The 13,611-nt window shown below is 44.8% G+C and overlaps 1 protein-coding gene across 2 annotated transcripts in view; it reads right to left on the bottom strand.

Moving 5' to 3' along the window:
• The window catches only part of PROM2 (prominin 2), a 119,089-nt gene that overhangs the window by 45,943 nt on the left and 59,535 nt on the right, over window positions 1-13,611 (bottom strand). For both annotated transcript variants that reach the window (XM_069766597.1, XM_069766596.1), the window contains exons 6-8: window positions 10,600-10,689; window positions 788-987; window positions 280-354 (exon numbers count right to left, since the gene is read on the bottom strand). In XM_069766597.1, the coding sequence (XP_069622698.1) occupies window positions 280-354; window positions 788-987; window positions 10,600-10,689 (365 nt within the window). The remainder of the gene's footprint in view (window positions 1-279; window positions 355-787; window positions 988-10,599; window positions 10,690-13,611) is intronic.

Here is a 13,611-nt window from a genome sequence, read left to right as displayed (position 1 = left end):
CAGAACCCAAAACAAGGCAGAGAAGGTTAACCCCCGCATGACCAGATCGGGGAGAGAATAACAAAAAACAAACCCTGGCCTGGATCATGACAGAAGGCTTCTACAGCAGCCAGATGTCTTACAGTAAGACCTGATGAATGTTTCTTTAATAAAACAACTACTGTATCTGAGGAGTCAAAATAATAGGAAAACTGCAATTTCCAACAGTATCTCTTAAAAAATTCCCATCTCTAATATTTTAGCAAAATAATGTAATATACCAAAATGTGGACTGTTTACCTTCTGAAAAATCCCAGATAGGTTGATTTTTCTCACATTGGATAATTTAGCCACAAATTCATCAATAGAAGGAACCTAAAATATAAAACAAAACATGTAAGTAAGATGTCTATCTAGCCATCTATAGCAACCTGGTCCTTTGGCCATGTTGAAAGTCTGTGTCGCAGGATCAGAGCCCTGTGATTCTCCTCCTACCTGACACAATCCCTGGCGCCTCTTCTGATCAGTAGAGCCAGCACAATGTCATTGTTGTCGCATGACGCATATATGACGTTGCGCTGGCCTGGGCATGCTGATCAGAAGAGGCACCAGGGATGCTGGGGGACAGGAGAAGATTTTCAAGGCTCTGGACCAGCGGCTTCAGACTGCAAACATGGCTGCTGGACCTTGGAATCCTTTTGCTCAATTCTATTTATCTATTTTCTATCTCTTGGTGATTATTTCTTTATTTTTATTTCTTACTTTTCATTACATCGCATGTTCCCACTGATCAGAAAGAGTTTCTCACCTGGCTGTGGTTTGGATCAAGCTGTATATTTTCTACAAGGCTGGCAGCATCTTCGCAATTTTCACAGTTAGTGTCTTTTAAGATTATTAGTAGAGCATCTATGTGGCTAATGAGCGCAGCCATCAGATCCATTTCTTTTCTTTGCAGGTTCATCAGCGTCACATTGACATCCACCACTGTGTTAGTTGCCATTACCAGATCTGAGTGGGATTCAAGAGAACAAGAACTATACCACTTTACAGCTGATTCTTATTAAACATTTTAATTTGTGCACTAGTGCACTGCATGGCCAATTACCAGGGGGAAAAATACATTTGGCATTGAGGTTTTTCACCACATAGCACACCATCAGCACCATTCAGTATGTAGAGTAACGGCAGATGTGCATAGGTATGACAAATGGGCACTCAAGCTACAAAGTGGCATATAAAGTAAGAAGGCAATTACTGAGACCAGTGTCATAGAGAACCTGATGTTTCTAACAATCCAGTCATGTTCTTCATACTGACTGTTCCTATTCTTCTCACAGGTAACATAATGTAATATTACATACAAACCGTCATCTGGTTTTACATACAAATTAAATTTTTAGCAAAATTACATGTTCCTTCGATCCTTTAATAATCTCTTTTAGATTAAAACTAGATGTTTTGTATATTTTTTGGGATACGCTGATACAATTAGGCTATGTGCCCACATTGCGGAATCGTGTGCGCTTTTTTCCGCACCGGTTTTGCAAAATCCGAAGGTAAAACGCACTGCGGATTTCTTGCATTTTTGTGCGGATTTCACCTGCGGTTTGACACCTGCGGATTCCTATTGTGGAGCAGGTGGAAACCGCTGCGGAATCCGCACAAAGAATTGACATGCTGCGGAAAATACAACTCAACATTTCTGGGTGGTATTTTCTGCCGCATGGGCACAGCGGATTTGGTTTTGCATAGGTTTACATGGTACTGTACACTGCATGGAAAGCTGCTGCGGATCCGCAGCAAAATCCGCAACGTGTGCACATAGCCTAAGTGTTCAGGGAGCAATTTCATAGCAACTAGACTGATTTACTCTGCATTACTCAGGACATTAGTAAAAAAGCCGGACAAGCCTGTGCACACTATAGTATTTTCTGTCCGAGTGCTAACCGTTAAAAAAGCAGGCAGATCATTGTCGCTCAATGGGGCAGAGCAGATAAGCGATTTTTGTCACTGACTGAATCAGCAGGTGAAAAAAAATCTCAGAGTGCTCAATTTTCCTCCAAAAAGCGAATGAGAATCATTCATTCAAGGCTATGATTGTGAAAAATAAATCGGATGCCAAATGGAGCCACAGCACAGCATCCGATTTTCATGCTTTCATACTTATTTCATGCATAAAATGCTAATTAATTATGCAAAAATCATACAATGTCATTTTCTGTTTTTTATTTTTAGATTCTGTCCCTCACAGTTGAAGTGTACCTACGATATAAATTACAGACCTCTCCATTCTTTGTAGGTGGGAAAACTTGCAAAATCGGTAGTGTATCAAATGCTTATTTTCCTCACTGTAGGAGATGGCAGTTGCTGCAGATACAATGCTATCTCAGTAATGGGAAAGTCTGTCTACACTGAATACAGATTTTACCTCAGGATTGAGAATTTTGATAATGAATGATCGATTCTGGCAGAGAAAGAAGTAGATTTCTTTGATATGATATATTACCATTTTCTTATTCTTACTTGAACTATTTATTTGTGAAATAAAAATTAAGACGACAGTCACTCCTTAAGGCTGGGGCTACACAGCAAGTGTCGTGCGAAAGCAGTTCGTGAAAAACCTATGAGACCAAAAGCATCTGTGCAACTTCTCTGCGACTTGCTGTCCCACAACTATTTTAAGGTTATGTACACACGTTGCGGATTTTGCTGCGGATCCACAGCGGATTGGCCGCAGCAGATTCGCAGCTGTTTTCCATGCCGTGTACAGTACCATGTAAACCTATGGAAAACCAAATCCGCTGTGCCCATGCTGCAGAAAATACCGCGCAGAAACGCTACTTTGTATTTTCCGCAGCATGTCAATTCTTTGTGCGCATTGCGCAGCAGTTTACACCTGCTCCACAATAGGAGTCCGCAGGTGTAAAACCGCAGGTGGAATCTGCACAAAACCCGCAGTAATTCCGTGGTAAATCTGCAGTAAATCTGCAGGTAAAACGCAGTGCGTTTTACCTGCGGATTTAGCAAAACTAGTGCGGAAAAATCCACAAACGATTCCGCAAATTGGGCACATACGGTGCCTTGTGAAAGTATTCGGCTCCCTGGAACTTTTCAACCTTTTCCCACATACAGTATCATGCTTCAAACATAAAGGTACCAAATGTAAATTTTTGGTGAAGAATCAACAAGTGGAACACAATTGTGAAGTTGAATGAAATTTATTGGTTATTTTACATTTTTGGAAAATTAAAAACTGAAAAGTGGGGCGTGCAATATTACTCGGCCCTTTTAACTTAATACTTTGTTGCGCCACCTTTTGCTGCGATTACAGCTGCAAGTCACTTGGGGTATGTCTCTATCAGTTTTGTACACCGATAGTCTGAAATTCTTGCCCATTCATCCTTGGCAAACAGCTCGAGCTCAGTGAGGTTTGATGGAGATCGTTTGTGAACAGCAGTTTTCAGCTCTTTCCACAGATTCTCGATTGGATTGAGGTCTGGACTTTGACTTGGCCATTCTAACACCTGGATACGTTTATTTGTGAACCATTCCATTGTAGACTTTGCTTTATGTTTGGGATCATTGTCTTGTTGGAAGACAAATCTCTGTCCCAGTCTCAGGTCTTTTGCAGATTCAAACAGGTTTTCTTCAAGAATGGTCCTGTATTTGTCTCTATCCATCTTCCCATCAATTTTATCCACCTTTACTGTCCCTGCTGAAGAAAAGCAGGCCCAAACCATGATGCTGCCACCATGTTTGACAGTGGGGATGGTGTGTTCAGGATGATGAGCTGTGTTGCCTTTACACCAAACATATCGTTTGGCACTGTTGCCAAAAAGTTCGATTTTGGTTTCATCTGACCAGAGCACCTTCTTCCACATGTTTGGTGTGTCTCCCAGGTGGCTTGTTGCAAACTTTAAACAACACTTTTTATGGATATCTTTGAGAAATGGTTTTCTTCTTGCCACTCTTCCATAAAGGCCTGATTTGTACAGTGTAATACTGATTGTTGTCCTATGGACAGACTGTCCCACCTCAGCTGTAGATCTCTGCAGTTCATCCAGAATGATCATGGGCCTCTTGGCTGCATCTCTGATCAGTCTTCTCCTTGTTTGAGATTAAATTTTAGAGGGACGGCCGGGTCTTGGTTGATTTGCAGTGGTATGATACTCTTTCCATTTCAATATGATCACTTGCACAGTGCTCCTTGGGATGTTTAAAGTTTTGGAAATCTTTTTGTATCCAAATCCGGCTTTAAAAATCTCCACAACAGTATCACGGACCTGCTTGTTGTGTTCCTTGTCTTCATAATGCTCTCTGTGCTTCAAACAGAACCCTGAGACTATCACAGAGCAGGTGCATTTATATTGAGACTTGATTACACACAGGTGGATTATATTTATCATCATTAGGCATTTAAGACAACACTGGATCATTCAGAGATCCACAATGAACTTCTGGAGTGAGTTTGCTGCACTGAAAGTAAAGGGGCCGAATAATATTGCATGCCCCACTTTTCAGTTTTTGAATTTCCACAAAAATGTAAAATAACGAACAAATTTCATTCAACTTCACAATTGTGTTCCACTTGTTGTTGGTTCTTCACCAAAAATTTATGGAACGCCTACCAGGGCCGTGGGGTACTCGGTACCGGGTCTGGTCTTAAAGGGGATGTCATGGTGGCTGTAACCCGGTCCATGGCCCTGGGCACCCAATTAAAGGGGAAAGGTCTTTTAAGGGGTATTGTGAATAAAGTCTATTGTTCGTGACTCCACCCGTGGTATTCGGTCAATGGAGACCAATGCTGCTTAAAGGGGTTTTCTGGGGTGATGGTATGCAGCAAGATGGTGATGCTTCTCACAGGTGAAGCGGGGTTCCCAGGGCTTCCCAAGTGTAGGGCACCGATGGTGTGGTGGATGGCATGGCAAAGAATGAGGGCACAGGTTTGCAGTCTTTACCTGGTTTAACTGTCCTCAGTCCAGAGTACCAAGTGCAGGGTAGCTGTTGTCCGGCTGGCTTGGAGGCAATAGGGGATCCCTCTCCCAGGTGAGGTCCGTAAGCCTTTCCTACTTGCGTGACTTTAGTTGGCGAGGTCCCTGCAGCTTGAAGCTTGGTTGCAAAGTCTCCTCTCTCCTGTCCTAAGACAGATGTCTGTATGGTAGGCAGTGTGAGCCTGTTTATAGGGTCTCTATCATGACCCGGGCTCTCAGGTTATTGCATCACCTCAGACTTGATGTGGGCAATTGACATACAGTCCTATGCCCTCCGGTTCTGTCGTGTGTTCTGGAAAACAACACGACCTCAGGCTCCCGGTACCCAATTTCTGCGCTTTGGCTCCTAGGGTGTCTTTCCGCTGTTCCCCTCCTGAGCCTCTTCCTCCTCTGTGCTTCTTCCCTCTAAGCTCCTCCACTATTCAACTCCTTCAGATTCTCCTTCTTTCCAGGGGTAGCAGCTCCCTCATGGCTGTTTGGCTCCTACGTCTGCTTCAGACGTTCTTCTACTCTCCTCATTCCTCTACAACTCTCCAAGACTGACTGGCTCCTCCTCCAGGCCAAGATACATAAAGTGTAAGGAAGCTCCCCTGAATCTGGGTCCTGAGCTCCCCCTCCTGGCCTAGATTCATATGTGTTGAATGTGAGTGCCTTACCTGATAGAGAGAATCTCCCTTGCCTCCAAGCGTGACATCACCCTCCCCGAAAGGAAGGCAACATCACTGCAACAACCGGTTACCTGGGGTGTTGCATTTACATTTGGTATCTTTATGTTTGAAGCATGATTTGTGGGAAAAGGTTGAAAAGTTCCAGGGAGCCGAATACTTTCGCAAGGCACTGCAGTGTTAAGCTCTGATTTTGCTTGAAGGAAAACAGCCAAGTTGGAGGGAAATTGCATGTAACATGTGATGTGCCGTGAAGTCTATGGCAACTGTGTAACGTGTGACTTGCTACAAGAAACAGAAAAGCGAACACATTTGAAATCATGTGGCTCTGTGTCGCAGCATGTCGCAGATCACAACATGACACCATGGAAGAACATTACATCCAATGCTGCAATGTATCACTGTGATTTCAGTGTCCCACGACACATTTCGCCATGCGGTCCTAGCCTAATCCTTACTTTGTAAAATTCCTTACACTTGGAACACTTTAATAATCTTCACGTAGTGACTTGCCAACCCACCAGAAATGTCAAGGAGGCTCCCAGAAAAAAAGGAGAACAAAAAACTCAGATGACTTCATGGAAAACTGATAATAAGTTGGTAAGTATATCAAGTATGATTCTGCTCCATGTACGGTGCAATTTTTTTCCATGACCTCCATCTGGTATTGGATCTCAGTTATGCCCTCAGTTTTGGGGATAAACTGTGATACGAGACACAACCCATGGATGAAATTGTAAGGGGGTTACAAAGACTGATGTGCGCATCTATCCCTTTAAGTAAATGTGAACTATAATGATTGTATACATATTGTTGTTTAGCACTGAGGATGTTATTTGTATGTGACTAGTGTGTTTATTTAAAGTATTCTAACTGCTGCTGCACCATGAATATTGTTTTACTAGATTGTGGCCCGATTCTAACGCATCGGGTATTCTAGAATATGCATGTCCCCGTAGTATATGGACAATGATGATTCCAGAATTCACGGCAGACTGTGCCCGTCGCTGATTGGTCGAGGCAACCTTTATGACATCATAGTCGCCATGGCAACCATTATGACATCTACGTCGATACTGTGCCCGTCGCCATGCTGTGCCCGTGGCTGATTTGTCGAGGCCTGTAGGCCTCGACAAATCAGAGACGCGCGATTTCCAGGACAGACAGACAGACAGAAAAACCCTTAGACAATTATATGTCATGCCGTTGCTGCCGCCGCCTCTCCCCACTGCAGCTCGCCGGGTGCGCGCGCGTGTCGCATTCAGCTCTGCGCGTGCGCACATCTGATTCCTCTGTTGGCGCTCTTTCCTGTCCTCTCCGTCATCCTGGAGGACTGTAACCCGGAAGTAGCTCCCATGCTGCTATGTAAACTGCTTCCTGCTGCTTCTCTGTGCCTGATGTTCATTTGTGTTTACAAGTGCTTCTGGCCACCTGTGGTCTCTGTGCGTTCCTAGCTCTCTGACTTTGGGTCTCCTCCTCCCTCTGCAGTGCCTGCCTGTTTCCTGTGTTCCTGTCTTGTTCCTTCAGTTCCTTTTCCTCTGCAGTACCTGCCCGGCTCCTATATCTTTTCCTTGCTCCCGTCAGCCTCGGTGTCTCCATATTGTCCTGCCAGCCTCCGTGCCTCCGTAGCGTTCCCATCTTCTCCCTTGTCTCAGTAGTTTCTTTATGTTCCCTCTTTTCCTTTGTGCCTGCTGTGTTTCCATCTGATCTCAGTCGACCCTCCAGCTTCCGTGGCGATAGTCCCTCACGGGCCTGCCCCTAACTCTCCCTGTATAGGCGGCGGTCCACCTGGTCAGCTCGTCCGAGAGGGGTTCGTCATCACGGTCCAGTGGGTCCACTCTCCGTTTTTCACTGTTTGAATCTACATGCTCTAATAGGACTGCACTCGGGTGACATCCGAGTGCAGCCAGATTCTTACAGCGTCATTATATATATATAGATTATAGGGAAAGTGCAGTACTTAGTTCAGCCATAAGATGGGGCAACTACTGTGACTTCATCCTTCGTGGGTGTGACAGCGCTGAGGTGGCACGAAGACTGCCAGGAGACGTCCCTGTCACTGCCCCGGAGGGTACAACAAGAGCCATTAGCCCCACGCTTCCTAAAGCAGATCGCAACGAAATGGAGGAGCGGTAGGAGTCAACCCCACCCTGGAACGGGTGAGGTCCAGAAGAAAATCTTGGGTGCAACTGCATGACGCCATTATGGGAAACGGCATCGGCAGCGATGCATCACTCTTGCGCACTACAGTACAGAGGAGTGGGTCACATTGAGTGGAAATGGTGGCAGGAGGAGGAGCAGGCCCGACCCGAGCGACAGAGAAGCGATGCGGCTGGAGTGCAACCCATAAGTGAAACCAAAGGACCCCAGTGGCTGCCGGGGCCGGAACACCATTTGGGAGAACAGGAGCGACAAGTCTCCTCGGCGAGAGCCACGGGACAAAGAGCTGAGATGTCCTCGACGACCGGAACAACTTGAAGAGCCGAAACCTATGTACCCTGAGCCAGCGTTGCAGTGTCGACGGGGATCAGATTCAGCGACAGCCCCCACGGAGCCTGAACTGCAAGAGACGATCCGGCCGGAACTGCATCATTGGCAGCTAGAGGGCCTCACAGCATCCATGGAGGGATACATAGTATGCGGGACAGGAGCGCCCAGACTACTAAGATCCACCGTGGTGAGTCCATTGCAGCCTGTGATCCCGCAAGGCTTCCCTCACCATGGCTCTCTACTTCACCTAGCCAGACCATCCCCGAGTCTTCTGCCTCCATGACTAAACCCCTTGATCTCTCCTGTGGCCATCATGGATGAGAGGTCAGGCCCCTGTCCGGCATGGAATCAGCACTGGGCATCTCACATTTTTGCCACACCGAGGAGGGCTCTTTTCCTACACCTGAGCAGTCAGCCTGGATAGCGGACGTGATAGCAGGCAAAAAGCAGCAGGAAAAAGAAATTTGGGCCCAGCAGTGGCAGTATGGGGAGGGTGTCTTAGCGAGCGATGCACTTACGGTCAACTGACGGATACCAACGTTGACCGGGGATTTGGTTTTATACGGGATGATGACACAAATGACAAGGTGTATATCAATGCCGCCTCCGTAAAATTTGGGAAACCCCTACGTGAAGGGGACCGAGTCTCTTTTTACAAGGAAAATTGCCCCCCGGGGCTAATATGCGGTGGTGGTAGCTTTATGTACCAAGGATGATGGCTCGAAAAAGAATCCGAGTCCAAGACGCAAACCGGTAGTACCATATGCTCCTTCCACCCCTGCCTATGGTTCTACTTCTGCTGCATCTTTGCAGACCATGGGCTCTGTGGCTGCAGAGGCTCCTTCAGCCCATCCACGGGAGCGTGACGGGTCCAGTAGAGTGGTGGTAAGTTAAAAAAAAATGAACGAACTTTCTACTATACATTGTTGTGCTCGTTGCACAGAGACATTTCCTGAAGGACTGTTCTGCGTCCTTATGGGCAAGAGAAGCCCTGATCACCCTCAAAGGATGGAGGATAGTATGACTAAAGACGGTCATAATAATAAAAATGTAAATAATTTGGAACATGCCCTGGACAATGGGAATTGTTGACCTGGAGGACTGTGAGCCAGGCATTTCTGTTTAGAGCATGGACTCTTTTTGTTTTTTTTTGTTGCGCTCATTGCGCCCCTTCTCCTGGAAAGCAGGACTAAGTACTACAGTACCGTATTCAAAGGAAGGGGGCCAACTTCCTTTGGAGCCTCATGGACTTGGCTCATATTGGTTCCAGCATTTCTACCTCTGCTTGTAGATATTAAAGAATTTATGGTTGGGGACAGCCATCTTAAAAGGAAGGGGGAACGTAAGGGAGTTACAAAGAGTGATGTGTGCCTCTATCCCTTTAAGTAAATGTGAACTATAATGATTGTATTCATATTGTTGTTAAGCACTGTGGATGTTATTTATATGCGACTAGTGTGTTTATTTAGAGTATTCTAACTGCTGCTGCACCATGAATATTGATTTATTATAGGGAAAGTGCAGTACTTAGTTCAGCCACAAGATGGGGCACAGAGATACTGTATATAGTAATAGCTAAACCTAGGAGGGGCACGTGGATAAGACAGGAAGGACTTCCTGATAGATCTCAGCTGGGGCCGGGGCGCCCATGCAGCTCACTTGGGCTAACTAGCCCCGGGCAACACCGTGCCATGCAGCGTTTGGAGAAGCATAAGGCCCAGCCATATAGTATCCCTGGCCAGGACCTCATCAGAAGGAGCAACAGCAACAGTGCTAGCGGTGCAGTATTAGTGGGACTGCAGTCGTTAGAAAAGGCTAAGCAGTACAGGCAGGTCGCTCATCATGTGGCAGCTTATGTCGTGGGCTAACACCCTCAGAACCGGGGCGAAAAGGCTGAGGTAGTCCCCATATGGAGTAAGGCTGAGCAGAGAGGACGCTGAGGGATCGAAAGGTACGGTCCGTCCCGGAAGCGAGCTTAGTGACAGAGAGAGATGGACAGGGACAAAAGAGTTGCATGTTGTAAAACTTGATGTTTATGCTGGAAAGAATGTGAATATGCTGCATAGAGAAGCAAGTAAAACTGTTGTTGTTAAAGTTGAGCTGGTCAGTGTCTCCCTTTGTGCGGTGCCCTCTACGAAGAGCCTCCGGCGGCCCAGAGTGGACCCTGACGGAGCGGAGTTCCAGAACACTGGTATGCAGAGGGATAGACATTATTGTATCATGAGGGGAGGCCAGGGTGTGATACAAGGTTTGCTCTCAGCCATGACTACCGCCCTGGTCCACCCTAACAAAGGGTCACTGTTATTGAAAAAAAAAGCATATTCTTTTTTTCTAATACCTTTTTCATATTTCTTTATATATTTAGCTAGTATTCCCATTAGATATTTCAGTACAGTGTATCCCACGTCTGTATGTACAGAGGATATCATTACTAGGCGGGCAATGAAGCCATAACTGGCCCAGGGTCGATTTACCTCTTGCCGTCTGGAGTCCATCTTCCAAAAGAGGGCGAATCTCATTATTCAGTTTGGCATTCACAGTTTTATTCACAGCCGGACTGAAGCCTATGAAGACACAGCACAGAAAATAACATATTCAGCTATGGCAGTCTTTTGTAACATATGATGAGTTGGAGACTTGAAACCCGTACAGATCAGTGTCTGTGATCCCGGTTACAAATGGCTAATTGCTCGGTCAGAGTGGGAGATAAGTAAAACATTTGTAGCTGCTGATTCCATTTATTGGGACAACATAATTGTTCTTTACAAAGCGCGGAGCTATTAGTTGATCGCACAATATGGAGCGTTTGATTCAAGAGCTCGTTCTAAATGAACACATGAGCAAGAAATCACCGAGGAAGGCGGAAAGCGGCATCATTGAGAAGAGGATGAATTGCTAATGTCAATCAGTAGCTCTAAGGCCATTTTAACCCAAGCGCTATATGGGCACGTTTTTGCACCCCAATAACTATGGAGTGAGTCTATTTTAGCAGCTGATTACTGTTCCAGGCAAGTGGGTGAGATTTCATAAAACTCATCCATGGAATGGACATCAGCATAGGATTGATGTTTGCAGACTTGGCCTTAACCCCTTTCCCCTGGGTGAAGCACTGATTTTCTGCCACTGCTCCCAGTGTTTATTATTGTCTGCAGTGCTGACAGTGTAGACAATGCTGCAGACAATCATTGAGCCAAGTAGCTGTCTGCCATCAATTTGGGAAGAGACGTTGAACTCAAATGCCATCGTGGTTGCAAACATTAAGAGACTCCAGGAGCAGCGGTGAAGAGTCAGTCCTAGACCATGGATGGGTGAGTAAAGAACAATAAAAAAAACTGGCTGGAATGAAGGGACAGGGTTTTCTGACACTGCAAGGGTGTGCAACCTGGTGCACTGTTGAATATACAGCAGTGCTAGCTTACCTTGGTGGGACTATGATAAGTAAGCAGTAGAAGACTTATCTGTTATAGTAGTTCCTCTCTAGTCTGTACTGGGTGACCTCTTGGCTATTCTGTGTGTCAGTTCTTTCTTGGAAGCCTTTTTGTTACGATACTGAATATAATAGTTTTTCTAAGTCATTCAATCTTCCACAATATCTGAGTACTGATGATTCTGCTGAAAGCCGAAATCTGGAACATGCACAGCCAAGGCTAGTAGTGGAACTTGAAACTAGTGGCCTCATGCAAAACCTTTAATTGGGGCCCTAACTATCTTGGGACTAGTATTAGTTTTCTTAAAAGGACCTTTAAAGCCCCCCTAGGCTCCAGGGACCGGGTGCGACCCATTATAGATACGCCCCAGGCCAGGGCGCACAATTCTAGCCTACTAAAGAAGGTGCATATGTTTTAGAAAGGTAAGGGATCCAGCTTCCATTGTATATTTAAAAAAAAACATCAAATTTTAGTTTATTAATTAAAAAGTGAAATAATATACAAACTTTGCAAAAGGTTGAAGTGAATACCCTCCATAAAAACCAAGGGTATTCACTTCAACCTTTTGCAAAGCATGTATATTTTTTCACTTTTTTAATGGATTAAATAACATTTGATGTTTTTTTTTTATATATACTGGAAGCTGGATCTTTTACCTTTATGCAGTGGCGTGCTTTCCGGGCTTCCTCACTGACTGGATTAATTTTGGAGAGGATAAGCTGGATCATTTTGTTTACTTGGTACTAACCAAGGTGCCACTTCTTTTGATAGTTGCCCATGTGGTGCCCAAACCCAACGAACGGCAGCTGCCCAAGATGTACGGTAGTTACATTTCCTATTTTATTGATAGTGTAGAATTTTATAGGCAACTGTTTGGCATTGTTATTTGGTCACCATGCAATGATGTTATTTGGGCACAGATTTTGTTTGGGCACATCAGAAGTTGGGCCTTCAGTAGAAAGTAAACAACATCTCCAACCTAAGCCCTTAATATGTAACTCAGAGCTTCAATTACAGTGACATATACATAAAATGAGCAATCCCCTAATATAATAATATAATTGAATGTGCTCACATTATAATCAGGAAGAATTTAATAACAACCCTCAGGACTGCAAGGAATTTAAATGACGGAAATTTGCTCTGGAGAGCCTGTCAACAGAATACTGGCTGCTTGGCGCCGGGGGGATGTAGTAGTGCATACCCTGACAAAGAAAATGGTGGTAGGGATTTTCTGGTTTCGGTAAACTCCTGTGTCTTGGCTGTGGTTTGCTTTAATCAATGTCTGCAGCGGTGACAGCACTGCACCCAACTAGTGAGCTTAGAGCTGTCAACTCAGAACAGCTGAGCTCAGTGCGGTCGACGTCCCAAATAGTGATGTCCCCAAAAAAAGTCTTAAAAAAAAACCCTTTATCAAACTGCACTAGATGAATACGATAAGGCCTGTAAATTTTGTGAATTAATTTTTTTTTAGATGGAAATGCTCTTTAATGTTCTTCCTGCTCTGCAACCTTTTACTCGCTGCTTTTCCTACATACTCTGATTGTTTACTCTTGACTTCCATGAGTGATGTTTAGCCAGGGATTAGTATCAGTTGGATGTGTGGTTCGGTTTCTTGCCCTTGGTTATGTTATAGGTCTCGTGCTCAAAGAAGCAAAATGTATTGTGTCAATACATATGCTGTAATTATACAGATGTAGTTGGTTGTACAATCTGTATACATTTCATGTGGGTAAACCGGTTTTATATTGTTGTTTTACCTAGTGATCATTGTGTACAGGTTGTCTGCCTGCCCGTTTGCCTTTTGGGTATGGCATCGTAATATACAGTGAATTCCTTGACATTGAATTTGCACCAGCAAGACGGAAAATTTGTGGAATTATGGAAATCACAGGATGTATATGACTCGTTAATGATAAGCTAATTCTGAAAAAATGGAAGCAAAATTTTTACAGCATCTTGATTTACCCAGTATCGAGTATGAGCTCCAAGTGCAGGCTGCTCACAGTAGCACAAGCAATATGCAGCTTTGCTTTGTTTCGCTGATAACGGCTCCTG

This window comes from Ranitomeya imitator, chromosome 4 (assembly GCF_032444005.1).
Source record: "Ranitomeya imitator isolate aRanImi1 chromosome 4, aRanImi1.pri, whole genome shotgun sequence".
NCBI classification, from domain to species: Eukaryota; Metazoa; Chordata; class Amphibia; order Anura; family Dendrobatidae; genus Ranitomeya; species Ranitomeya imitator.
The sequence above is the reverse complement of the archived record's forward strand: the minus strand, read 5'-3'. Positions and strand labels throughout refer to the sequence as shown.